At 47.4% G+C, this 27,370-nt stretch overlaps 1 protein-coding gene across 3 annotated transcripts in view; it reads left to right on the top strand.

Moving 5' to 3' along the window:
* Positions 1–27,370, top strand: part of HIVEP3 (human immunodeficiency virus type I enhancer binding protein 3) — a 515,954-nt gene that overhangs the window by 434,729 nt on the left and 53,855 nt on the right. For all 3 annotated transcript variants that reach the window (XM_018042607.1, XM_018042625.1, XM_018042615.1), the window contains one exon: positions 21,318–26,917. In XM_018042607.1, the coding sequence (XP_017898096.1) occupies positions 21,857–26,917 (5,061 nt within the window). In that variant the 5' untranslated portion in view covers positions 21,318–21,856. The remainder of the gene's footprint in view (positions 1–21,317; positions 26,918–27,370) is intronic.

The raw sequence follows: 27,370 nt of genomic DNA, 5'->3' as shown, positions 1-27,370 counted from the left end.
TCTTAAACCACCAATCCCTTTGATACGATATCCAACTTATGTTTTCTTCTGGCTCTTTTCCTTTTTCCTGAGTTAAATGCTCTTGGCCTGAGCTTGTTTAATGGGGAGGAACTTGGGACATGTTATAATCCATTGAATTTAGCATCTGTCTGTTCTATACATTCACTTATTCATTTGTACCTGATTCACTGGGGACCCAGCAACCTGTGCTTGGACTTTGGGGAAACACAGAGTCCAGATTCCCAAAGAATCTACCTCCTGTCTTGCACCCTCGGTCCATGATCTTCTGTGGAATTTTCAAAATCATCTGGTGCAGATGGAGAAAAGGATGTACAGATTGTAAAAGCCTTTTTTTCTGCAATGAGGTCTCAGAAAATTATACCTGACTACATCTTCTTGCTTGGTGAGGACAGAGCCTGAGTGATCTAGGGATGGGTTAGAGAAGGTGACCCTCCAGGACGCCACAGTGCCCCTCCACCAGTGCTTGCAGAGTTCTGCTGTCATCAAAAAAGGAAGACTCAGATCAGGCCCCAAAGTGAGACTTTCTAACAAGAGATTAAGTTTAGAATTTAGTCAGTATTAAATTAAGCCGAGCTCCCTGGGGCTGGAGAAGCTCGGCTGGTTGTACGCTGCCATACAGAGTCCTCCCATAGGTTAAACTCATAGAGGCCCTCGTGATGACCTATATTTAGGAGTAGTGCAATGAGACTGGTTTTCGGGAACTAGTTATCTTGTCCCTCTCTGGCCCATCTTACAGGGTCTCTTTCAAGAGTCTGACCTGATTCCCTTATCCAGTAAGACTTCCACCTGCCTCGACCCTCTCTTATTCTCACTAATTTACCTACCCTTTGCCCAACATTAAGAACTATTAATCTGTATTAATTATTATTAAGTATTATTAAGTATTAATCTATTATTAAGAACTATTGATCTGTATGCCTGCCACTGCAGTAGGTACCAGGGATACAATGGTGAATGAGAAAGGCTCTTGGCCTAAAAGAAGTCTGTCTCTTACGGGGAGAAAAGCTCATAAATAAATTGAAACATGGTGTGAGAAGTACAGAAGTGTTTGACTGAATGCACAAGGGTCGCAGAAAGCTTGCTGAAGGATTTGCTGTCTGGGGTGATGTATTAGTCAGGCTTCTCCAAAGAAAGAACCAACAGGACTTAAATAGAGAGAGAGAGATATTTATTTTAAGAAATCAGCTCACATGATTGTGGAGGCTTGGCAAGTCCCAGATCTGCAGGGTGGGCTGGGAGAGTGCAGACCCAGGGGAGCTGCTGTCGGAGTCCTAAGACTATCTGCTGGCAGAGTTCCTTCTTGCTGGAAGAGGTCAGTCTTTGTTCTGGTTGGCCTTTAACTGATTGGGTAAGGCTCACCTACATTACAGAGAAGGCAATGGCACCCCACTCCAGTACTCTTGCCTGGAAAATCCCACGGACAGAGGAGCCTGGTAGGCTGCAGTCCATGGGGTCACTAAGAGTCGGACACGACTAAGTGAATTCACTTTCACTTTTCACTTTCATGCATTGGAGAAGGAAATGACAACCCACTCCAGTGTTCTTGCCTGGAGAATCCCAGGGATGGGAGAGCCTGGTGGGCTGCCGTCTATGGGGTCGCACAGGGTTGGACACAACTGAAGCGACGTAGCAGCAGCAGCAGCATCCACATTATGGAGAGTAACCCGCTTTACTCAAGGTCTACAGCTTTAAATAATAAGCTCATCTAAAAGAGACCTGCCTCTAGAATAATGTTTGACCGTACATCTGGGTACAATGGCCCAGCCAAGGCACCATTACAGTGGTTTTAGGGGACATCTGAAGGAATTTCTCACATGTCTAGAAGTGTTAGGGCATTTGGATTGACAGGAAAGACATGTGTTCTGAGAACTTTTCAGCTCCCAGTAGCCAGAATACATAAAGGAAAGAAGGAAGAGAAGAGGCTGGGGATGCGGGCAAGAGCCTGCTTAAGGGAAATTTGAAGCATACATTTTATATAGAGTATCTCTTCCTAGGATGGGGGTTGGACTTTCTGGTATTATCAGAAAGGCATGAGAAAAAAGAATGGAATCCCAGTTACAACTCAACTGTTGTGTAAAGAATTTTGTAATCAGCTTTCCAGAAATGCCACATATAGTAGCTGATTTTGTAGAAGGAGGACCCAGAAAGAACTGATGCTTTTGAACTGTGGTATTGGAGAAGACTCTTGAGAGACCCTTGGACTGCAAGGAGATCAGACCAGTCAATCTTAAAGGAAATCAGTCCTGAATATTCACTGGAAGGACTGATGCTGAAGCTCCAATACTTTGGCCACCTGATGCAAAGAACTGACTCATTGGAAAAGACACTGATGCTAGGAAAGATGGAAGGCAGGAGGAGAAGGGGATGACTAAGGATGAGATGATTATATAGCATCACTGACTCAATGGACATGAATCTGAGCAAGCTCCAGGAGTTGGTGATGGACAGGGAAGCCTGGCAGGCTGCAGTCCATGGGGTCACAAAGAGTCGGACACAACAGAGCGACTGAACTGACTGACTGACTGAACACATACACTATTTTCACAACGCAGTTCTTCATTTATAAATCTGTATCTCTGGTGGTTCAGTGGTAAAGAATCTTCGTGCTTATGCAGGAGACACAGGAGACAGGGGTTTGATCTCTGGATCAGGAAAATCCTCTGGAGGAGGAGATGGCAACCCACCCCTGGAGGAGGAAATTCTTGCTTGGAGAATTCCATGGTCAGAGGATCCTGGAGGTCGACAGTCCATAGGGTTGCAAAGAGTCAGACACAACTGAGCAACTAAGCATAGACAACCAAGGTCACCAAGCTTTAGAAGAAAACCAAGAAGAAAATGGAAAAAAGAGAAAAAGAAGAGCTCACTCCAAGGGCAACAGAGACTTCAAATGTAAGAGAACCCTAAAATAAATTATCATCGTATTTCATCTCATTTAATAGAAAGGAATCAGTTGCTATGAAGATGGAGCAATCAGAGAAAAAGAAATCATTATTGAAATTTTAAAATATGACTTTTACAAAAACACAGGGGGTGAACTGACTCAATCAATATAGATGAATGTACTATACAATCCATGGACTTCTTCAGGCCAGAATACTGAAGTGGGTAGCCTTTCCCTTCTCCAGGAAATCTTCCCAACCCAGGATCGAACCCAGGTCTCCCACATTGGAGGCAGATTCTTTACCAGCTGAGCCACAAGGAAAGCCCATATAGAGGAATACCAAATTGATAATCTAGAAGTTCCAACGAGGGAAATATCCCAGGATGTAGAGCAAAACATCAAGGGGAAAAAGTTGGCGGATGGATCCAGAATGTTCAGGACCCACTAAATAGGAAATGTGGAAACAAAGGTGATGGACAGTGACAGAGAGAGAAGGATGTTACAAAGATGTAACAAAAGAAAATTCCCTGGGTTGAAGAAACATGCACAGATTTTTAAAATGGAAAAATCACATTGAATGCAGGACAGGAATCAGTGATAAGGAACATTTAGACATTCAATCTTTTTGACATTTCAGAACATTAAGGATGAAAAAACAAAAAGCTTCCAGAGAGAATCAAAAAAAAAAAAGAAAAAGATGCCCAAGGAGAGTCTACCAGTGCTTTCAAAATTCTGGAGGACAATGATTTTGAACTAAGAATCCTATCTCCTCAAACTCTGAAAACAAAATAAAGACTTTTTATGTGTAAGTGTTCAGAAAGTTTATCACTCAGTCATCCGTTTTACTGAAAGGAAAAAAAGCTGGAGTTATTTCTGTCAATCAAAAAAGCAATCCAAAAAGATGATGATGTGATTTCAAGAAGTGAAGGAAGGCATATATTACTGTGTAGGAGGATTGCTTGGTTCTTACTTGTGGAAGACTTTTCTTCTTATGACAAAGTCTTGCTGCTGCCACTAAGTCACTTCAGTCGTGTCTGACTCTGTGCGACCCCAGAGACGGCAGCCCACCATGCTCTCCCGTCCCTGGGATTCTCCACGCAAGAACACTGGAGTGGGCTGCCATTTCCTTCTCCAATGCATGAAAGTGAAAAGTGAAAGTGAAGTCACTCAGTCATGTCCGACCCCAGAATTACATTTCCTTCTCTGGGGACTATTCATACTAAGTGGTTCCTCAGGAAATAATCTCTTTGCAATTGTATTGTTTATTAGCTTCAATTTTTAGGATTAACTTATTGTTGTTGCTGTTGTTCAGTCATTTAGTCATATCCAACTCTTTGCCCCATGGACTGCGGCATGCCAGGTTTTGCTATCCTTCACCATCTCCCAGAGTTCACTCAAACTCATGTCCATTGAGTTGGTGATGCTATCCAACCATCTCATCCTCTGTCATCCCCTTCTCCTCCTGCCTTCAATCTTTTCCAGCATCAGGGTCTTTTCCAGTGAGTCAGCTCTTCTCATCAGGTGGCTAAAGCATTGGAGCTTCAGCTTCAACATCAGTTCTTCCAGTGACTATTCAGGGAAAGACTATAGGAATTAACCTATAGACTAGGCTCAATGATAATATAGAAGAGAATGTAAATGTTATGAAACTTGACAATGTAAAAATAATAAATTTTAAACTAACAGGAATTTAAAGGTGGACAGAAGAAACCAGGTAGGAAGGAGGGATTATGCTCAAATTTCTTCATTGTTCATAGAAATGAATAGATACTGTCAAAAGTTGACAGACCAGGAAATAGCAATTTAAGTGTATCATTAGAAGATGTTAAAGGCAACTGCCAAAACAACCTAAAATATATAATTATCAAAAATGGTGAGATGGTATGGAAAGAAGTTGGAGGAGAGTGTAAATTATAAAAAAAAATAAAAATCCCTCAGTGTTCACAGCAGAGTCAGTACTGTTAACTGAGTGAGGATGTTTTCTAATTCTGGGACCTAGAAGATATTGAACTTCGGGGAAGTTAACAATCTTAGAAGAAATGGGCTGCACAACCGCACGAGGGATGTATCTCATGACTACTTGTTGCCATGCAAACATGCCATGTCCGCTACCCCAGGCATCAGATGTGCTGTACCTGTGGGAAGGTTCATTCATTCACTCATTCACTCAGCAAGTGTTTATGGGGAGCTCGTTTAAATGAACAAATCTGAAGACTGACTTGGTTCATGTCCTCAGCTTCCTCTCCCGCCACTAACGGTGCTGTACACCCCCAGCCCTCTAACCACTCTGAGCGCCCTTCTCACACACTCAAGGTTCCCCCCTCATCATCCTGCCTTTGCTCACATAGTCCCCTGTTCTGCTTGGTAAAATCTCTTGCGTCCTTCAGAGTCCAGTGTACCTCCTCTAAAGATTCCCTGCAATGAGTCCTTCCTCCCCATCCCCAGCCCATATTCAGAACCTCTTTCTACACAGTGCCTACCATACCTTATAATCTATTTTTGTTTGTGTCTCTCTTTTCATAGGCTTTGTATTTTTCAAGTGCAAAAGTCCATGTCTTTTTTAAAATTGAGGCATAACATATATAATTCTGAACACATATCACAAAGTTACAACTCAAATAGATTTTACGTATATTTTTGTTGCTCAGTTGCTAAGCCATGTCTGACTCTTTGTGACCCCATGGACTGCAGCATGCCAGGCTTCCCTGTCCTTCACTATCTCCTGGAACTTGCTCAAACTCATGTCCATTAAGTCGGTGATGCCATCCAACCATCTCAACCTCTGCCGTCCCCTTCTCCTCCTGCTTTCAATCTTTTCCAGCATCAGCATCTTTTCCAGTTAATAGGCACTTTGCATCAGGTGGCCAAAGTACTGGAGCTTCAGCTTCAGCATCAGTCCTTCCAATGAATATACAGGGTTGATTTCCTTTAGGATTGACTGGTCTGATCTCCTTGCCGTCCAGGGGTCTCTCAAGAGTCTTCTCCAGCACCGCAGTTAAAAAACATCAGTTGTTAGCACTCAGCTTTCTTTATGGTCCAATTCCCACATCCATACATGACTACTGGAGAAACCATAGCTTTGACTATATGGACCTTTGCTGAAAAAGGTTCAACTCATATAATATATATAACCAAATCAAGATGTAGAACATTTCTATCATCACCCCAAAAACTCCTACGTGCCTCTTCCTCATCAATACTTGCACCTGCCCCACCAGAACTAATCACTATTCTGATTTCTAGTACAATAAAATTAATTTTGCCAGTTCTTAAGTAAACTGGAATCATACAGTATATAGTTTATTGTATCTGAACTCCTTTGCTGATTATTTTATCTGTGAGAGCCATTTTTGTCTGTAGCAGTACTTCATTCTTTTTAATTACTGTGTGATAATCCTTGTGTAAATATACCTCAATTTATTTATCTTCTCTGTTTGTTGTTGGCATTGGGTTGGTTCCGGATTTTTGCTGCTTCATAACGTAAAGCTACTATGAGCATTCTTGTGGTTTTTTTTTTTTTTTAGCAGATATATATATATGCGTTTCTGTAGGAAATATTCTTAGGAGTGGAATTTTTAGGTCATGGGGTAGGTGTGTGTTTGCCATTGAAGATTTTGCCATTCAATTGTCCAGATGGCTGCATCTACTTACCTTCCCACCAACAATGTACTGGAAGAGGTCCATTTGCTCCACATTCTTCCCAACATTTTGTGTCATTTTGCTTCCTGTTAGTCACTCTGGTGAATGTGTGGCGGATTTGATATATATTTCCCTAATGAGTAATGGTGTTAATCACCTTTTCATATGCTTGTTGACCATTTAGATAACCTCTTTGTAAATTATCTGTTGAGGAACTTGCCTGGTGGTCCAGTGGTTAAGACTTTGCCTTGCAACGCAGGGAGTGAGCGTTAGATCCCTGGTCAGGAAGCTAAGGTCCAACATGCCTCATGGCCAAAATATAAAACAGAAGCAATATTGTAAAATACTCAATGAAGGCATTTTTTTTTAAGCGGCCCACATAAAAAATCTTTTTTTAAAAAGTGCCTGTTGAAATCTTTTGCCATTTAAAAAAATTCTGGTAAAATACTCGTAACGTAAAATTTACCATCTTAACCCTTTTTAGCTTCCCCTGTGGCTCAGCTGCTAAAGAATCTGCCTGCAATGTGGGAGACCTGGGTTCGATCCCTGGGTTGGGAAAATCCCCTGGAGAAGGGTACAACTACCCACTTCAGTATTCTGGCCTAGAGAATTCCATGGACTATACAGTCCATGGGGTCGCAAAGAGTCGGACATGACTGAGTGACTTTCACTCAACCCTTTCTAAGCTCAGTAATATTAAGTATTTTTGCATGGTTGTGCAATATCAGTGAATCTCGAGAACTCTTTTCATCTTGCAAAACTGAAACTCTGTACTCATTACGCAACAAATCTGCTTGCCCCTTCTCTGCCAACCACTGATAACCACCATTCTTTCTGTCTCTACAAATTTGACTCTTCTAGGTACTTCATATAAGTGGAATTGTTTACTATTTGTCTTTTTGTAGCTGGTTTATTTCACTTAGTATAATGTCCTCAGGATTCATTCATACTGTAGCATGGATCAAATTTTCCTTCCCTTTCAAGACTGGATAATAGTCTATGCATGTATATATACCACATTTTGCTTATCCATTCATTCATCAGTGGACACTTGGATTATTTCTACCTTTGGGCTACTGTGAATAGCCCAGAGGTGTACAAGTATCTTCCTGAAAATCTGTTTTGTAGTATGTATCTGGAAGTGGAATTGCTGGGTAACATGCTAATTGTACATAAAAAAAATTTTCGAGGGACCACCAGATTGCTTTCTGTAGAGGCCGTACCATTTTGGATTCCCATCAACAATGCATAAGGATTGTTATGTATATGTATTATATATGTTCTCTATATCCTTGCCAATACTTATTATTTTCTGGGTTTCTATTAAAATTTATAGTAACCCTTCTAATGTGTGTAAGGTGGTATCTCATAATTTTGATTTGTGTTTCCCTAATGATAAGTGATGCTAAGCATCTTTTCATGTGCTTCTTGACCGTTAGTTTATCTTCTTTGGAGGAACTCAAGTGTTTTGCTCATTTTCTAATTTGGTAGTTTGGTTTTTTTTTCCTTGAATTGTAGGAGTTCTTTATATATTCTGGATATAACCCCTTATCACATATATGATTTGCAAATATATTCTTCCATTCTGTAGACTGCCTTATCACTCTGAATTATGTCCTTCAGTACACAAAAGTTTTAAATTTTGATGAAATCCAGTTTATTTTCACATTGGTTGCCTGTGCTTTAGTCTCATAGCCAAGAAATTGTTGGTATGTCATGAAGATTTCCCCCAATGTTTTCTTCTGAGATTTGTAGCAGTTAGCTCCTACATTTGGGGTTAACTTTGGCCATTTTTAGTTGGGTTGTGTGCCTTCTTAAAATTAATTTTTAGGATTTTTTAAAATTCTAAAAGGATGAGTCCTTTGTTGAATATGTATTGCAAATATCTTCTCCCAGTCTCTGGCTTGTCTTTTTACTCTGTTATTCTTATCTTCTGATGAGAAGACATTTTCCACTTTAATAAAGCCCGGTTTACCAATCCTTTCTTTTATGATTATGTGATTTTGCTTTTTGTGAACTGTGTAAGAAATCTTTGCTGGCCTCAAGTTCATGAAGGTATGTTTTTGTGTTTTCTTCTACAAGCTTCATTTTTCAATCTTTTGCATTCAGACCAGTCATCTTTTCCACATCAATTTCTGTATATCGTATAGCCAAGGTTTATTCTTTTCCACATAGATCCAATTGCATCAGCACCATTTACTGAAAAGACTAACGTTTCCCTCAGCAAATGCAGTCGTACCTTGGTTATAAATCAGGTAACTGTGTATATTGGGGTCTGTTTTCTTCCTCTGTTGTTCCCATTGATTGTGGTGGTGTTGTTCTCTCTCTGGGGTTGAGACCACACCATCTTGATTACTGTAGCTTCATATGGATACTAAGGTCTATAATTTATGTCTGCTTCCATATTACTGGCCTGGCATTGAGAAGGCCCACGTAGTACTTGAGTAATGAATAAATGAGTTTCAAAGCAACCATTGTAACTGCTCTATCATTACTAGCGCAGTTATGGCCGTCTTGCCATGTGGGCAGGAGCGGTGGAGGCCACAGGTAGCCCCTGTTTCATCACTGTCCACTTGTGAGGAGGTTGCCCAGTCCCTCCGGTCATTTGTCCGTATAGAGTTTACTCTATAAGGTGTATTGTGTGTTGTAGCGTGTTCTATGTATCACCCTTTAGAGTGAACCAAAGGACCTAGTTAACTACCTAGGAAGCTTGTAGGCAGGTGTTCCTTTTGTACCGTGGACATTTGTGTAGAAACAAGAGGACGTCAAAGGAACAGCTAGACCCGCTGGATGGCGATGAGAGAGAGGCCACTGGGACAAACGTGGAGTGCCGGTGTTTCTTAAGCAGCATCCATGAGCGACTGGCAGGATGTGAAAGGCTGGAACACAAGTCTGCCTGACTGTGCTCAGCTTTCATTTCAGGCTCTTTCACCCGTAAGTACTTCCTGGACCATTGAAGATAAGCAGGTTTAGTTAAGTTCAGAAGCTCAGGAAGTTCTCACAGGTGTCCAGGAGGCTCTTTTAATCCTTACCGGAACAAGGAGGTCATAAATAAATAACAAGATAGGTGGGTGGATAGATAATTAGACTTTTAACAGTAGATATCTTCATAGATTAATGAACTGCAATCATCTAGATTTCACTGGGCCCTTGCTGAGTTCAGGCTACAGTTCCTGACCTTAGTTCATTTTTAGTCTCAGTGGGAACAAGAGTTAAACACAGTAGATACTTTTTTTAAGCGCAAGGGGAGAAAAAAGCTCTCCTTAAGGCTAGTGCACAGGATGGGAGGGACTCGCTAGGAACAGTGTCTGGTGACCTGAAGTGTTGGGAGGGAGCGACTCAATCTTGAGTCCTGTCCACAAGGCTGGCATGGCCCCGGCTGCCTTGAAGTTCTCCGTGGCCGAGGTCACTGATGGCCCAGGCTCAGGTTCCAGTTTTGCCATTACCAACTTTGTGATTCTGTGCCTCAGTTTCCTCATCTGTAAAATGCAGATGATAATGATCCTTGCCTGACAAGAGTTATTGTGTAAAACACTAAGAATGGCCCTGACACATATTAAAAGTTCAGTTGTTTGGTTTAGATACAAGGCATTTGTTAGGACCATCCTTTCGTTATTCATCACAACCATAAATAAACAGTGCTAAGTCTGGGCTTCCTCAGGTCGGGCAGAGTGGAGTTCTGACTGCATTGTTGCTTGGTCTTAACCTGTTTCTCCTCTCTTGGGGATGTTTCTTGAGCCCAGTGCTTCCCCCATGATGTTAATTCCCCCTCAATCCCTAGGCTTTCTAACAGGAAGACAAATATTAGCCAGATACAGCTCACCTGGAGTTACCTAGGTTTCTCTTCGCTATAAATAGAATTTGCTTCTCAACCAGAGTGCATAAATTTCAAACCTTGTCTGGGTCTTGGAATTGGAAGGGAGGAGAAGAAGGGAAAGTAGGAACATAGACAGTCATCCAAAGGAAATGATTTAGGAGCTGCCCAGACAGTGAATAATCTACCACTCATAGCTGATAAAAAGCATGTATCAAGAAACTCAGCCCTGAGTTTTACAGGGTCATGCAGAGTGATTGCGCATAGGGAGGAGACTGGTGCAAGTGGAGATGGCTGTGGTTAACTGGGAAGACTTCCTGGAGGAACTGGGGTGCTGGGAAGGAAGGCAGAACCCACCTGGGCCCTTCTGACCAAGGTCAGCACTCTTGGGGGTTTTCTAGGCCGTGGTCTAAACTCAAGGTTCAGATCTTACCTCTGCCCTTTCTTGTATCATCTGAAGCAAATAGCTTCATCTCTATAAGCCTCAGGCCTCTCCTCTGCAAAAGGAGACCTGTATGAGGATCAATATGTTCATGTTTAGAATAGCTTAGGCATGCAGCAGATACTCACTTAAGTACTTTTAAAGTATTTTAAATATTTTATTAAGGCTGAGTCCAGTGCCCAGCACTGAAATTCAAAGGTAAATAAGGCCCAGCCTTTGCCCAGTCCAGAGAGAGACAAATTTCCCAGGAAGGTGCTGATGAACTGGTTTAGACACAGGTCTGATCCAAGGCAGATGTCTCAGGCTTCTCAGGGAAGTAGCACTATTTGACCTGTTGGATTAGTGGAAAACTTTCTTTTCCTAGCATAGGCAATCCATCAGACTCGAGGCAGTGCCTGTTTTTCCATGAGTGAATCTGGGCTGGAGAGTTATTGTGAGGGACTAGTCATCCTGGAAACCTGATCCAGCCCAGTAACCTGCTCCTGGCCACCCCCATAGAACCAGACTGTGCCTTCTACCTGCTTTCTGAGGGTCAGCACTCACCCCCGCTCAGCTGGAAGATCTATTTAGCAGCACCAAGTGTCCATAGCTTGAGGCTTTTTCTTGTCATTCTAGGGCCTAGGAGGGAACTTGTGAAAACTTCTGCCCCTGCCCTGAGCCCCACGTCTAGCATGGTGTGCAGCCCCTGCCTGCATATGTGGAGCCCCAAGCCTGGGAGGAAAGAGAGGCCGCAAATGCAGCAGTCCCTGTGACCACATTCCAGCCTCCTGAGCTCTGCGTGTGCTGTACCCCTCTCTTAGACTAGAATCCTTTTCTTTCAACACTGTCCCCATCTTTCAAGGCCCAGTTCAAGCACTGATTTTTTCAGGAAGGATTCCCTGACTCCTCTGTGGAATTGGCCTCCTAGGCTCCCTTCTTTGCCAGTTCTCTGGGGAATAGCAATGTGATTAAGCAGAGAGGTCCAGAGCATGTGGGTTTGAGCTGATGCAAAGTCAAAGTACAGGGTGGAGAGAGGAGGCTGGAAGGGGCCTGATTGCGATGAGGCTGAAACACCATTGGCTGCATCTCCCTGTGGTTGGGAGCTATTGAGAGTTCTTGACAGAGGGAGAGGCCTGGTGAGATTGGCAATCAAAGAGATTTCACATTCTGCAATAAATGGTGGGGTGGAGTGGAGGAACTCTGAGGACCTAGAGGCAAGGTGATCAGTTAGAGGAGGCAATTAGAGGAGTTCCATCAGTTTCCCCAAATAGTGGACTGTAAAGAAGCTTAGTGGACTGTAGAGAAGCTTATGTCAGATTTTTACATAGGGAGTTTTGTAAAAATATAGGTTCTGGGGCCCTTTTCCCATAGATACTGTCTTAGTGGATCTGAATGGGGCTAGAACCTGTGCTTTTAGATGCCCCAGGATATTTCAGCAGAGTGAGGGTGGACTATTCAATAATACTGTTAGGACAACTGGTTAGCTATATTAAAAAAAAAAGTACTAAGCTTTATCTCTACCTCACTCCTTACACAAAAATAAATGCCAGATGGAGCCACGATAGAAATGGAAAGGAAGGGAGGGAAGGATGGCAGGAGGAACAGAGGAACAAAGGGGTGGAGGGATAGAGAGAGAGGAAAGAAAAAAATCATAAAGGGACTAGAAGAAAAGTGGGCAACATTCTAAAAAAATAATCTTGGACACAAAACCTAAAAGTCATAAAAGGAAAGATTGATGATGCCTTTGACCACATAGAAACAAAATTTTCCTGTTCAGCAAAGTTAAAGACTAATGATAGAAGTATTTGCAGTTCATATTGAAAAGATTACTATCCCCAATATTGAAAGAGTTTGCATAAATAAATAAATATATAATTCACTAGGAACATAAGCAAAGGATATGAAAAATAATTCACTGAATGAAATAATTGCTTAATAAGTTTATGCAAAGTTCTAAGCCTCACTAAAGAACAATACAGATTTAAAAAATACTGAGATAACACTGTGATAAGCAGAATAATGATTCCCAAAGATGTCCAGATCCTAACATCTGGAACCTATGAGCATGTTGCCTTTCATGAAAAAAGGCATGTTGTAGATGTGATTAAATCAAGGATGTGAAAGTGGTGAGATTTTTATAGATTATCTAATCTCCAGGCCAGAATCCTGGAGTGGGTAGCCTTTCCCTTCTCCAAGGGATCTTCCCAACCTAGGGATCGAACCCAGGTCTCCCACATTGCAGGTGGATTCTTTGCCAGCTGAGCCACAAAGAAAGCCCAAGAATGCTGGAGTAGATAGACTATCCATTCTCCAGTGGATCTTCCTGACCCAGGAATTGAACTGGGGTCTCCTGCATTGCAGGCAGATTCTTTACCAACTGAGCTATCAGGGAAGCCCTATAGATTATCTAGGCAGGGCCCAGCATAATCACAAGAGCCCTTATGGGTGAGAGGGAGGTAGGGCAGTCAGTGTTACTCAGTGTGAAAAGATGCGGCCAGCCACTGCTGGCTTTGAAGATGGAAGGGGCCAGGTGCCAAGGGGTGCAGGCAACCTCTCACAGGTGGACAAAGCAAGAAAATGCTAGGGACATAGCAGAGTTGTGTCAGGGGCTTCCTCTACAAGTAACGGGGTCCCATGGCAGGCATCTTGACCCCAGGCCTCTTCCTCTGCCCTTGCTGGAGGGAACTCACAGATCCTGAGAAAGGTGGGGAGTATCTTGGGAAGCAAGCCAGCCATGGTGAGGAGTCCTGGTGTTCTGCCCGCTGGTTCTCTTCAAGTGCCTTAATTGCCATCCTCCCTGCAGCCTAGATCTGTCTGCCCCTGGGGAGCTCCCAGGGAAGCTTAATCAGCATCAAGCCATCCCTGCCATTCAGAGTACATGGCCCCAAACAGAAAATTGGAGGGCTCACGAATTTTCTCCAGTTTGGCCTGAACACCTCCTTGCTGGCTCTCCATGAACAGATTGCATCTTTCCTCTGGGCCTCAGTTTCTTCCCAACAGCAAATGAAGATGATGGGTACAAAGTGCTGTGAGTCTGAAGACAGGATGTACTCATGCAATTCATCCTTTTGACCGTAATGGAAGCCCGGGTTCAGGCCCCTTGAGAGCTTCCCTGCCCTGGGTTTCACTGACCTGTCATCATTTCACAGGAAACCAGTGACCACAAGGTACACTGGAGGCTCCAGAATCTCCAGCCTCAGCAGAACCATCTAGTGCAGCGTGGAGGCAGGGGGATGGGCCAGCCAATCTGCGTGTCAAGATTGTAATGACTTAATCCATGAGTGTCTTCCGTTCTAGCTTAAGCCCTAGGTTGGTAAGAAAGGTTCAAGCTGATAAGTGTCCCAGACCGTCAGGTCCTTGAAATCTGCCACCATCCGTGGCAGCACCTCCTGCCTTTGCCTTTGACCCCACTGTCCTGCCCCGCTCGGGAACCGATGTATTTTTTGTCTGGGGAAATTAGAAAGGCTGTACCACTAGCTGGGTGGCTCAGCATCATATTGACTTCTTTGCAGACCCTGCTTTGACCTCTAGATTCAACATCTGTTCTTATTTCTTGAGCATCAGCTGTGTGCCAGTTAGAGGAAAACCTTGAAGATGTGGGTTTGGTTCCAGATCACCACAATAAAGTGAGTCACAGATATTTTGGTTTCTTAGTGCGTATAAAAGCTATGTTTACACTACAGTATAATCTGTAGCTTCCCTTGTAGCTCAGTCAGTAAAGAATCTGCCTGCAGTGCGACCTGGGTTCAATTCCTAGATTGGGAAGATCCCCTGGAGAAGGAAATGGTAACCCACTCCAGTATTCTTGCCTGGAGAATCCCATGGACAGGGGAGCCTGGCAGGCTACAGTCCATGGGATCGCAAGAGTCAGACATGACTAGTGACTAAACCACCACATAGTGTAATCTACTAAGTATGCAATAGCATTATGTCAAAAAAAAATCCATGTATATAACTTGATTAAAATATACTTTATTGCTAAAAAATGCCAACCCTCTTCTGAGCCTTCAGTGAGTGATTCATAATCTTTTGCTGGTGGAGGGTCTTGCCTTGATATTGGTGGCTGCCAACTGATCAGGGTAGTGGTTGCTAAAGGATAGGGTGGCTGTGGCCGTTTATCAAAGTAAGACAGCAATGCAGTTTGCCGCATTAATTTACTGCTTCCTTTCATGAACAATTTCTCTGTAACATGCAGTGCTCTTTGAAAGGAATTTACCCTCAATAGAGCTTATTTCAAAATTGGAGTCAGTCCCCTCAAACCCTGCTGCTGCTTTATCAGCTAAGTTTATGTAATATTCTAAATGTTTTATTGTTGTTTCAGCAGTCCTCACGAAATCTTCACCAAAAGTAGATTCCATCTCAAGAAACGACTTTCTTTGTTCATCCCTAGGAAGCAAGTCCTCATCTGTTAAATCTCATGAGATTGCAGCAATTCAGTCATATCTTCAGACTCCACTTTTAATTCTAGTTCTCTTGCTGTTTCTACCTCATCTGCAGTTACTTTCTCCATAAAGTCTAAGCCATCCACGAGGATTGGAATTAACTTCTTCCAAACTCCTATTGATATTCTGACCCCTTCCTATGAACCACACATGTTCTTAATGGCATCTAGAATGGTGAATCCTTTCCAGAAGGTTTTCAGCTTACTTTGCTCACACCCCTTAGAGGAATCACTATGCGCCTTGTGAAATATAGTCAGGTTCACCTCCACGACTGCCTCCAGGTTCCTTCCTGAGCAAATGAGGATGTGGAGGGCAGACACTGTTCCTTCCGGCCATGACCTGCAAGCTACACTTGTTGACCAGCACTAGCTGCAAAGGATGCTGGTAAATGTATCCTAGGTGGGTGACGAGAGACTCAGCTGATGCTCAGGGGCTTCAGTTGCTAAAACAAAAAGGGGAGTGGCTAGTGGGAGATGTTTTCAGGCTCCGCCCTGTTCCCCGTTACCAGCCAGAGCCCCACCATTGGCTTTGGCCACTCTGTCCAGACTTCCTTCACTGGCTCTCTGACAACCTCTCCTGTTAGGCTCCAGACCCACACCTTCACACTTACCCTCTCTTGCCACCATCTGAGCCCCCAGCCACTTTGACTTTTGTTTGCTGCATAAGAATTCTGCCCCATCTCCTACACACGCAAACACAGTGTCATACACGCAGATTCTCAGAAGAGCCACTGGTTTGATGTTGGGTTCTTAAATGAAAACGCTGCTTGCCTTCCATCTAGGCTGTGGCCTTCTGTGCTGGGTTTCAGCTTCTGAAAATAAGCAAAAGGTTTACTTTCCTGGTGTTTTTAACATCAGTGTGTTTTGTTACTTATGGTCAGTAAAATTTTTACCTGATTTTGGGATATTGGGGTGCATGCATCCATGGGTATATGTAACTAAATTATAAGAACTTTATGCCCCAGGCCTGGGACAGATTGACCCAATAGCCTTCTGAACACCAGGCCTCTGTCCCTGTCTTGCTTGAGTCTCATCTATCTTGGCTGGTGATTCAAGCTCCCTAGTTTACAGCTCATGCAGACTCAGGCTGGCCTCCTGCCAGGACTAGTGAAGCTGGCCACCTGCTAGAGCCCATCTCCTATCTTCCCTCTGTGGGGCTCCACTCTGGGCAACAGCCTTGTTGTCCCCACGCCTTGGATCCAGAAGAGGTGTCCAGTTGGTCGCAGAACTTCAGGCCTCAGTCCTGTTGCCTGCCCCTCATCCCCCTCCCCTGAGGCTTTCGTGGCTCCAGCCCCAGCACCCTACTCTCTTCCGTGTTGGGATATCCTACTAGCTAGACCTATGGAAGCCTCCAGAAATGAAAGCCAAGTTGTCTGTTAGCCAGCTGGCTTTTAAAACTCAGGTTCTTCTCATGGTTCTAAGCTGGTTTCTAAGCCAGAGCTCTGAGGGCTGTGACCTTAGTAGCAGGCAAGGAGGACTCCAGGTCCATTCTGCCACCATCAGCAGAGGACATCCATCTTTCCCCTGCCCTGAGGCTCAGACTCCTGTTGGCCCAGCTTCTGGGCCTGTAGGGAAAGCCCCCTACCTCTGACCTCATGTCACTGGTGATTTTTACAGGTATGCTCACCAGTTCTCTGCAGAGGCAACTTTTCCTTTTGTTACTTCTATCTAGTATTAAAATTTTACACACACCTTCAGAAGCATAGAATGTAGAAAAGAGCCATTTTCTTAGCATCACTTGGTCACAGAGATTGGAAATGGTCCTTCTAAAGGGGTTAAAGAGTTAAGTAAAAGAATGTTGAAGCCACTGTGAATTGTAACCCATTCCAAGCCTGAAGCCTTCTTAGTTCTTGTAGGCTTTCCCCAGTTCTGCAGCCGGTCCCAGCTGCCCCCTCCCACTGCCTCTTGTGTTAAGGACCTCTGATGTGTCATGAGGTATGGAACAAGGCAGCAGAAAGCACTGGCCCAGTAGTCTGAGGATCTGTGTTGCCTGGGCTGGTCATTGTCTCCTGCAGCTCAGGTGCCCTCTGTGCAGAATGAAGGGGTGGGCCTTTCGGCTCTCAGGCCTCCCTGACTCCATGACCTAGGTGGCCGATGGTGCTGACGTGTCCTGCCTGCTCCTGCCCCAGAGGCTGCCAGCAGGAGGGCCCTGCTCACAGGTGCAGCCAGGCAGGTGCTGACCCCAGGCAGGTGGTGCTGGCCCAGTGAGTCACCTAATGACACAACAGTTACCTGGCTGTCTCCCTCATCCACCCCACCCTCCTGCCTGGCCTGGGAACTGCTCCAAGCCCCAGCCTCTGGGCACTTCCCCACCCACCCCTGTGGCTCGGTTAAGGGAGAAACACAGGACTCGACAGTGTAGGGCCCTCATTGGCCAACTGACTGTCACTCAGGCTGATTACTCCCCTTCAGTCATGCAGAGGGGCCCATCCATCCATCAGGAGAAGCGAAGCTCACCACTAGCTAGTATTTGGGGGGTACATTGAGATCCTTGCATGAAAGGGTCAATAGACATAGTAAGTAGAGTCAATGCTTTATTATCCATCCACAGCACCCAGGGGCCTCCTCCCCTCACACAGGTACAGCCAAGCGCAGGAGTCACAGACCAGCCCAGAGCACAGTTCTCTGTCTACACTGCAGGTGCTGGCTGCCTCATCTGACTTTTCCATGACTCCGAGCTTCTGCCCACATTAGCTTGGATAAGCAAGGCCTGGGGTAATGCCACCAGGATGGACTCCCCAACCTCAGTCTTCTCCCCATTTCTGCCATCCAAGAGCCACAGCGAGGTTAGGACATAAGTTGAAAGGCCCCCCTTGACTGTTAAGCCTCCAGACACTGTGGTCACTCCTCGCCAGGGATATAGCCACCTCCTGTGGGGCCAAGCCGGTGCCTTCACAGAACAGGGAGCCATAGACTGTGGTGTCGGATGTGCTACAGAGCCGTAGGCTATGGTGCCCAGTTATTCTCGGAGGAGGGGGTGAACTCTGGCCAGCAAGCGGGTGGTGGCCCAGGGTGGTCTGCCTCGTCCACCATCACTCTGCAGTCTTTAGGGAAAATCATCCTATTTCTCTAGGCCTCAGTCTCCTCATTTGTCAAGTGAGGGAATGAGACTAGATGCCCAGTCTTTGAGAATCCACAGGAGACCATGGTGTCAGTTCAGTCCTCATAGCAGAGATCAGAGTTTATGCCAGACTCCAGAGATGGCGCTTGTGCCTGGTTTGGATCACAAGGTAAATGTTGGTCATAAGGGTAACCATTCATTCTGGTTTGCCTGAGATGACCTGGTTTATTCCTGTTGCTCCTCCAGAATAGTTAATTGTACCCCTTTTACTCTCCAAAGTGCCCTAGTTTGGGTGACATCTTACATGGCCACCTTATTGACGGTAATATGATGGAATGAAGTTTCCCTGTCTTTCCCACATTCATCCTGCTTTGGGAGGATGCTCTCTGCCTAGGTCAGAGGAGGCCTTTGCCTGCTCAAAGAATAGCCTTTGCTGAGTTGTGACCTTCCACTGAAGAAACTCAATCACTGCATTTGCTCAGTTCAGTTCAGTTCAGTTCGGTTGCTCAGTCGTGTCTGACTCTTTGTGACCCCGTGGACTACAGCATGCCAGGCTTCCCTGTCCATCACTAACTCCCAGAGCTTGCTCAAATTCATGTCCATCAAGTCAGTGATCCATCCAACCATCTCATCCTCTGCCGTCCCCTTCTCCTCCTGCCGTTAATCTTTCCCAGCATCAAGGTCTTTTCCAGTGAGTCAGTTCTTCACATCAGGTGGCCAAAGTATTGGAGTTTAAGCTTCAGCATCAGTCTTTCCAATGAATATTCAGGACTGATTTCCTTTAGAATTGACTGGTCTGATCTCCTTGCAGCCCAAGGGACTCTAAAGAGTCTTCTCCAACACCAAAGTTGGAGGAAAAAAAGCATCAATTCTTTGGCGCTCAGCTTTCTTTATAGTCCAACTCACATCCATACACAACTACTGGAAAAACCATAGCTTTGACTAGACGGACCTTTGTTGGCAAAGTGATGTCTCTGCTTTTTAATATGCTGTCTAGGTTGGTCATAGCATTTGCTGGAGGGATGTTATTTGAAGACATAGGTGATCTCATGCATTATTCGCTGACCCTGTCTGAAGTACCATATGAAAAAGTTAATGCTTTGCCTCATGCAAGGAACTTACATATTTTCTTCTTTGCTGGTTATAATGACTCTGCTGCTGCTGCTGCTGCTGCTGCGTCGCTTCAGTCGTGTCCGATTCTGTGTGACCCCATAGATGGCAGCCCACCAGGCTCCCCCGTCCCTGGGATTCTCCAGGCAAGAGCACTGGAGTGGGTTTATAATGACTCTACAATGGACCATGTCTCCCTTTTCTCATTGGCTGCCAAGAATCTCAGATATCAGTGTATAGCTGAACTGTGGAAGCACTGTAAGCCCTCGTGATTGCTCTATCAGCGCTCTTTCCATCTCACCAGTCCTGACCTCCTACCTTATCTTCCCTTTCCTATGTTCTGATTTGTCATTCTTATTTACAGATTTTTAAAATCTGGATTTATAGCTTGTCACTCTTTTAAAAATATTTATGAAATTTTATTATAGTGATATTGAACTTTTTGTAGAACCAAGATGAAAAGGAAACAAAAAAGGAATAAATTTGTAGAATATACCTTTCAGCTGGTTGTTGAACTCCTTGCCCTTCCATGGCGTGTCACTACGTCTGAGGTCCTTTGAGCAACAATTACTTGAGTCTTTCAGAGTATTCTAGGAAAGTAGAAAGTGGGAACTTTTCAAGACTGTATCAGCAAACACCCAATGAAAATAAAGGTGAGGTCATGGAAGGTGCCTGTGGTCAGTTTTCCAAGGGCAGAGCATGCCTACACGAGAGGGAAGAAGGTTATAGAGACACATTGGTCGCTCTCCCAGACCCTCACCCCGGGTATGGACACCTGCGAGGTGGCTGGGAATAAAATCTGGCAGTAGAGAGCCTGGATTCAAGTGCGGGCCCTACCTCTTAAGAACATAGGAACTTAACAGGCCACCCTCCCCCTGCAGTCCTTAGTGTCATCCACTGGAAAGTAAGATGGCTGGCGGGACAAAGTTCACAGCGACTTCCAGCTTTGAAATTCTGGCTGTGCTCTTGGGGAAAAGGGCCCTGCAACGCCCTCAGAGCCCAGGAAGCCATGGCTGGCCAACTTTTAGCTGACCCTGGAAGAGCAGACACACTTGGGGCTCCACTCTGACCAGCTTTACCCCTCAGTTTGACAAGGACCTCTATTCTGAGCCACTTCTAGGGTATCCCTGGGCCACTGACTAGACAAAAAGAGGCTGGAAAGTGGAGGAAGCTTCCAGAATGACCTTCCAGCTATTGTTTAGTGGCTGTGGTGGTCACCCTGTGTTACACTGTGAACCACCGCAGGGATGGTGGTTTCAGCGTTTTCATTAAACACCAGGCTTGGGAGGTGGGTTAGCAACGGTTTGCAAAGCCATAAGCCTGGATACCTTCAGAACCCAGGGCCAGATAGAGAGAGAGATACTAACCTGAGAACAGTTAGAAAACTCATCTCCAGATAACCGATCAGCCCCAACTCTTGCGCTGGCCACGGGGCCAGCCAGCATTCACCCAGTGGTATCCATGTCCATCTTCACGTTGGATGCACTGCAGCTCGAGATGGAGTTGAGCCAGGAATTGCTATTATTTCATAGACATTATTTCATTTCATACGTGATGCAACTGAGGCTTAGGGAGCTGAAACCCATTCAGAGTTGCTCTCTGAGCAAAGACTGGAATCCAAGCCTGCCATTCCTAAGTGCCCCATCGTTCCCAGAGCCTACTGTGCTCCTGACGCCCCACAGAGCCACAGTCCTCAGAACAACAGTGGACATTCAGAGTCACCAGCGCCTCTGGAAATGTGGGCAAAGGAGGTGCCAAGAGTGCTCTGGTGCACAGGGTCCGGGGCTATGGGTTTGGGTTGCGTCTCCCTCGTGAACCTTTAGGGATCGCACCAGGTCTCACCAGAGCTGCATGAGCTGTGGATGAGTTTCAGTAACCCTCTCTTCTCTTCTCTTTGTGTATTTCTCTGTGTGTGCTCTGGTCAAGTAGAAGAGCGTGACTTCCCCTCTGCGACTGATCATCTCCAACACCGGACGAAAGGGCAGAAGAGGCGGGACGGAGCTGCCCACGGCACCCAGCGTGGCTTCTCTCGTGCCGGGACCAGGGATGCCTGGACCAGGCACACAGCCGTCTCTAGCCGTCCACGGATCGCATAGCACACGGGGGACTTGTGGGGGGCCACTTGCCACTGCCAACTGAAACAATACGATGGCGACTCTGACATCCTTCATGACGTTTCCACGACAGACATTCAGGCAGAAAGTGCTGGTGCATTTTCTGTCTGTGAAGTAGAGGGCCATGCCTCACCGATGCGAATAGTCTGGGCCCTGATGACCTGCCCTGAGTCCACTTGCAGCCAGTGACACTTGGAAAAAAATTTTTTAACTCCCCAAACCACCTTGGGTTTGACTTCCGTAGCTCTCGACCAATGTTACCCAAGCCAGACGCCTCCTTGGGACGTTTGGGGTATTCATAAATGCAGCCTGCTCCGACCCTCCCTTAATAGCATCTGAAGTCCTGTGGAGGTCATGGATCCTGAACAAAGTGTCAAGGGCACCAAGAAGGCTGAGGGAAGTCCCCGAAAGCGGCTGACCAAAGGAGAGGCCATTCAGACCAGTGTCTCATCTAGCGCCCCGTACCCTGGCAGCAGCACAGCCGCCACTCAAGAGGGCCCCCTCCAAGAGCTACTAGCCCCGCAGCCCTTCCCAGGCCCCTCATCGGTTCTTAGGGAAGGCTCTCAGGAGAAAACCAGCCAGCCGCAGAAGCCCCCCAAGAGGTCTTCCATCGAAGCCTCGGTCCACATCTCCCAGCTTCCGCAGCACCCTCTGACACCAGCATTCATGTCGCCCGGCAAACCCGAGCATCTCCTGGAGGGGTCCACATGGCAGCTGGTCGACCCAATGAGACCTGGACCCTCGGGCTCTTTTGTGACCCCTGCGCTCCATCCTCAAAGCCAGCTCCTCCCTTCCCATGCTTCCATCATTCCTCCCGAGGACCTGCCTGGCATCCCCAAAGTCTTTGTGCCCCGTCCCTCCCAGGTCTCCTTGAAGCCCACGGAAGAGGCACACAAGAAGGAGAGGAAACCACAGAAGCCCGGCAAGTACATATGCCAATACTGCAGCCGCCCCTGTGCCAAGCCCAGTGTGCTCCAGAAACACATCCGCTCACACACAGGCGAGAGGCCCTACCCCTGCGGCCCCTGTGGCTTCTCCTTCAAGACCAAGAGTAACCTCTACAAGCACAGGAAGTCCCATGCTCACCGTATCAAAGCCGGCCTGGCCTCGGGAATGGGTGGCGAGATGTATCCCCCAGGGCTGGAGATGGAGAGGATCCCTGGGGAAGAGTTTGAGGAGCCGACGGAGGGAGAAAGCACAGATTCAGAAGAGGAGACGGGCACCACTTCCACACACCCCACAGAGCTCTCCCCGAGGCCCAAACACCCACTCCTGTCCAGCAGTTTGTATAGCTCCGGGAGCCAGGGTTCCAGCCACGAACGCTGTTCCCTGTCCCAGTCCAGCTCAGCCCCATCGCTCGAGGACCCAGCTCCCTTTGTGGAACCCTCATCCGAACACCCCCTGAGCCATAAACCTGAAGACACCCACACGATAAAGCAGAAGCTGGCCCTCCGCTTGAGCGAGAGGAAGAAGGTGATTGACGAGCAGGCGTTCCTGAGCCCGGGCAGCAAAGGCAGCACCGAATCTGGATATTTCTCACGCTCTGAGAGTGCCGAACAGCAGGTCAGCCCCCCAAACACCAACGCCAGGTCCTACGCCGAGATCATCTTTGGCAAGTGTGGGAGGATCGGGCAGCGGACTGCCATGCTGACGGCCACCTCCACCCAGCCCCTCCTGCCCCTGTCCACCGAAGACAAGCCCAGCCTGGTACCTCTGTCCGTGCCCCGGACGCAGGTGATTGAGCATATCACCAAACTCATCACCATCAATGAGGCCGTGGTGGACACCAGCGAGATAGACAGCGTGAAGCCCAGGAGGAGCTCACTGTCGCGGCGGAGCAGCATGGAGTCACCCAAATCCAGCCTCTACCGGGAGCCACTGGCCTCCCATAGCGAGAAAGCGAAGCCCGAACAATCACTGCTGAGCCTCCAGCGCCCGCCCAGCACCACCCCCCCTGTGCCTCTGCTGAGAAGCCACTCAATGCCTTCTGCCACCTGCACCCTCAGTACCCCCCACCACACCTTCCGAGGCAGCTACTCCTTCGACGACCACGTCGCCGACTCGGAAGCCCTGAGCCGCAGCAGTCAACTGTTTACCTCCCACCCCCGGATGCTCAAGCGCCAGCCGGCCATCGAACTACCTTTGGGCGGAGAATACAGTTCTGAGGAGGCAGGGCCCAGCAGCAAAGACACAGCCTCCAAGCCTGCAGATGAACCGGAACCCAGGGAAAGCGACCTCACCAAAAAGACCAAGAAGGGTTTGAAAACGAAAGGGGTGATCTATGAATGTAACATATGTGGTGCTCGGTACAAGAAAAGGGACAACTATGAGGCCCATAAAAAGTACTACTGCTCAGAGCTTCAGATGGCAAAGCCAGTCACCGTGGGTGCTCATGTGTCTTCGGAGGCTGAAAAGAGCCAGGCTGAGCATGAGCCCTGGTCCCAGATGATGCATTACAAACTGGGGACCACCTTGGAACTCACTCCACTGAGGAAAAGGAGGAAAGAGAAGAGCCTCGGGGATGAGGAGGAGCCGCCTGCCTTTGAGTCCGCAAAGAGTCAATTCGGCAGCCCTGGGCCTTCAGAGGCTGTGCGGAACCTTCCCTTGGAGTCCAGCAAGTCACCAGCAGAGCCAAGTAAGTCAGTGCCCTCCCTGGAGGGATCCGCAGGCTTCCAGCCAAGGACTCCTAAGCCAGGGTCCAGTTCAGAATCAGGGAAGGAGAGGAGAACCACGTCCAAAGAAATTTCTGTCATCCAGCACACCAGCTCCTTTGAGAAATCTGACTCTCTGGAGCAGCCTGGTGGTTTGGAAGGGGAAGACAAGTCTGCGGCCCCCTTCTCATCACCCCCGCCCACCCCACACGGACGCTCGGCCCACTCCCTGCAGCCCAGGTTGGTCCGCCAGCCCAATATTCAAGTTCCTGAAATCCTGGTGACCGAGGAGCCCGACCGGCCAGACACAGAGCCGGAGCCACCCCCTAAGGAGCCGGAGAAGACAGAGGAGTTCCAGTGGCCCCAGCGCAGCCAGACACTTGCCCAGCTCCCAGCTGAGAAGCTGCCACCCAAGAAGAAGAGGCTGCGCCTGGCAGAGATGGCCCAGTCATCGGGGGAGTCCAGCTTTGAGTCCTCCGTGCCTCTGTCTCGCAGCCCGAGCCAGGAGAGCAGTGTCTCACTGAGCGGGTCCAGCCGCTCTGCCTCCTTTGAGAGAGATGACCATGGGAAAGCTGAAGCCGCTGGGCCCTCGTCAGACACACGCTCCAAACCCTTGGGCACTCACATGCTGACCGTCCCCAGCCACCACCCACATGCCCGTGAGATGCGGAGGTCAGCCTCAGAACAGAGCCCCAACGTCTCCCACTCCACCCATATGACCGAGACACGCAGCAAATCCTTCGACTATGGCAGCTTGTCCTTGACAGGCCCTTCGGCACCAACTCCGGCAGCTCCAGTGGCTTCTGCAGCCCCACCAGAAAGAAGAAAATGCTTTTTGGTGAGACAGGCTTCTCTGAGCAGGCCTCCCGAAACCGAGCCAGAGGCCACCCCCAAGGGAAGACAGGAGAGTGAGGAACCAAAACCCTCATCCAGTAAATCTTTGGCCAAAGGCGCATTGCCCCCAGTTTCCTCTGCAGCCACCTCGCACAGCGGGCACCCGGGAGGCAAGAGCCAGGTGCAAGACAGACCAGCGCTGGGGGCCACCCCGCCCTACACAGAAGCATTGCAGGTGTTCCCCCACCCCATTGCTCAGCTCCCATTGCAGGAGAAACCCTACCTGCCCCCACCCGTCTCCCTTCTCTCCTTCCAGCACCTGCTACAGCATGAGCCAGGACAGTCTTCAGAGTTCTTCCCCACCCAGGCCATGTCCAGCCTGCTCTCCACACCTTACTCCATGCCCCCGCTTCCTCCCTCCTTATTTCAAGCTCCCCCACTTCCTCTCCAACCTGCTGTTCTACACCCGGGCCAACTCCACCTCCCCCAGCTCATGCCTCACCCAGCCAACATCCCATTCCGACAACCCCCTTCATTTCTCCCCATGCCTTACCCTGCCTCCTCAGCACTTTCTTCTGGGTTTTTCCTGCCTCTGCAATCCCAGTTCACCCTTCAGCTCCCCAGTGAAGTGGAAAGCCACGTGCCCCAGATCAAAACTAGCCTGGCCACACTGGCAACAGGAACCCCTGGCCTCTCCCCCAGCACAGAGTACAGCAGTGACATCCAGCTGCCCACTGTGGCTCCCCCATCCAGCTGCTCAGCACCCACATCAGCCCCTCCACTGGCCCTGCCTGCCTGTCCAGACACCATGGTGTCTCTAGTTGTGCCCGTCCGCATCCAGACCAACATGCCATCCTATGGGAGTGCCATGTACACCACTCTCTCCCAGATCCTGGTTACCCAGTCCCAAGGCAGCTCAGCAACTGTGGCTCTTCCCAAGTTTGAGGAGCCCTCATGCAAGGGGACGTCTGTGTGTGGGGCAGATGTGTATGAGGTCGGGCCCAGACTGGCTGGAGTAAGTGAAGAACAGAGCAGAGGTTTCCCGACTCCATTCCTGAGAGTGCCTGTGACATTACCTGAAAGAAAAGGCACTTCCCTGGCATCAGAAAGTGTCTTGAGCCTGGAGGGGAGTTCATCAACAGTGGGAGGAAGCAAACGTGTCCTTTCACCAGCTGGCAGCCTTGAACTTACCATGGAAACCCAGCAGCAAAAAAGGGTGAAGGAAGAGGAGGCTTCTAAGGCAGATGAAAAATTTGAACTTGTGAAACCATGTAGCGTGGTGCTTAGCAGCACCGAGGATAGCAAGAGATCAGAGAAGTCCCACTTGGGCAGCCAGGGCCAGGGCAGGAGGGAACTAGAAACACTCTCCAGCCTGTCTTCAGATCTATCAGACCCAAAGGAAATTCCTCCCCTTCCTCAGCCCTCATTGCCCCATGTGACAGCCTCAGGCTCAGAGGCTTTGAAAGAATATGCCCAACCATCTGGTAAACCTCACCGAAGAGGATTACTCCCATCAAGTGTGAAGAAAGAAGATTCCAAGGAACAAGCTGACCTCCCTCCACTGGCACCTCCCAGCTCACAACCTCTGTCAGAAACATCCCCCAGACCAGCCAAGTTACAAGAAGGTACGGACTCAAAGAAGGTACTGCAGTTCCCCAGCCTCCACACAACCACTAATGTCAGTTGGTGCTATTTAAACTACATTAAGCCAAATCACATCCAGCATGCAGATAGGAGGTCCTCTGTTTACGCTGGTTGGTGCATAAGTTTGTACAACCCCAACCTTCCAGGGGTTTCCACTAAAGCTGCTTTGTCCCTCCTGAGGTCTAAGCAGAAGGTGAGCAAAGAGACATACACCATGGCCACAGCTCCACATCCTGAGACAGGAAGGCTTGTGCCATCCAGCTCCCGTAAGCCCCGCATGACAGAGGTGAGTTCAATCTTGTTTTTCTTCTACTGCCTGATTGTAAAAGCCTTTGCTGAGCTTTTAAAGCCACATTCTCCTCAAGGCCCATTTACAAAACGAGAGCCAACTGAGTGGACAGATTTCTTCTCTATCAGCTGTGACTGGCCACCTTACTTATTGGGCTTCTTTGTCAATGTCCCTCAAATCACTGGACTAGATGCATTTCAATAAAGTGAACTTTAAAGGGACCCACTTTCCCATTAGCTTCTATTGAACTATCAAAGAAACAATCTCATCCAAAAGACTGAGTTGGTAAACCTTGCTGATGGGAATGCCTGCAACAGTTTGAGAATTTTATGCCACTCCAACATATATTTCTTCCTTACAGTGTTAGTCTTTTCCTGCTTTTCTTATTCTCTGCATCTACTATTTCTGTTCTCTGGTGCCACTTGAGATTTTCTCAGAGAGTCTAGAGTT

Source organism: Capra hircus, chromosome 3, assembly GCF_001704415.2.
Source record: "Capra hircus breed San Clemente chromosome 3, ASM170441v1, whole genome shotgun sequence".
NCBI classification, from domain to species: Eukaryota; Metazoa; Chordata; class Mammalia; order Artiodactyla; family Bovidae; genus Capra; species Capra hircus.
Note: the sequence above shows the minus strand (reverse complement) of the source record. Positions and strands in the feature narration are given on the sequence as shown.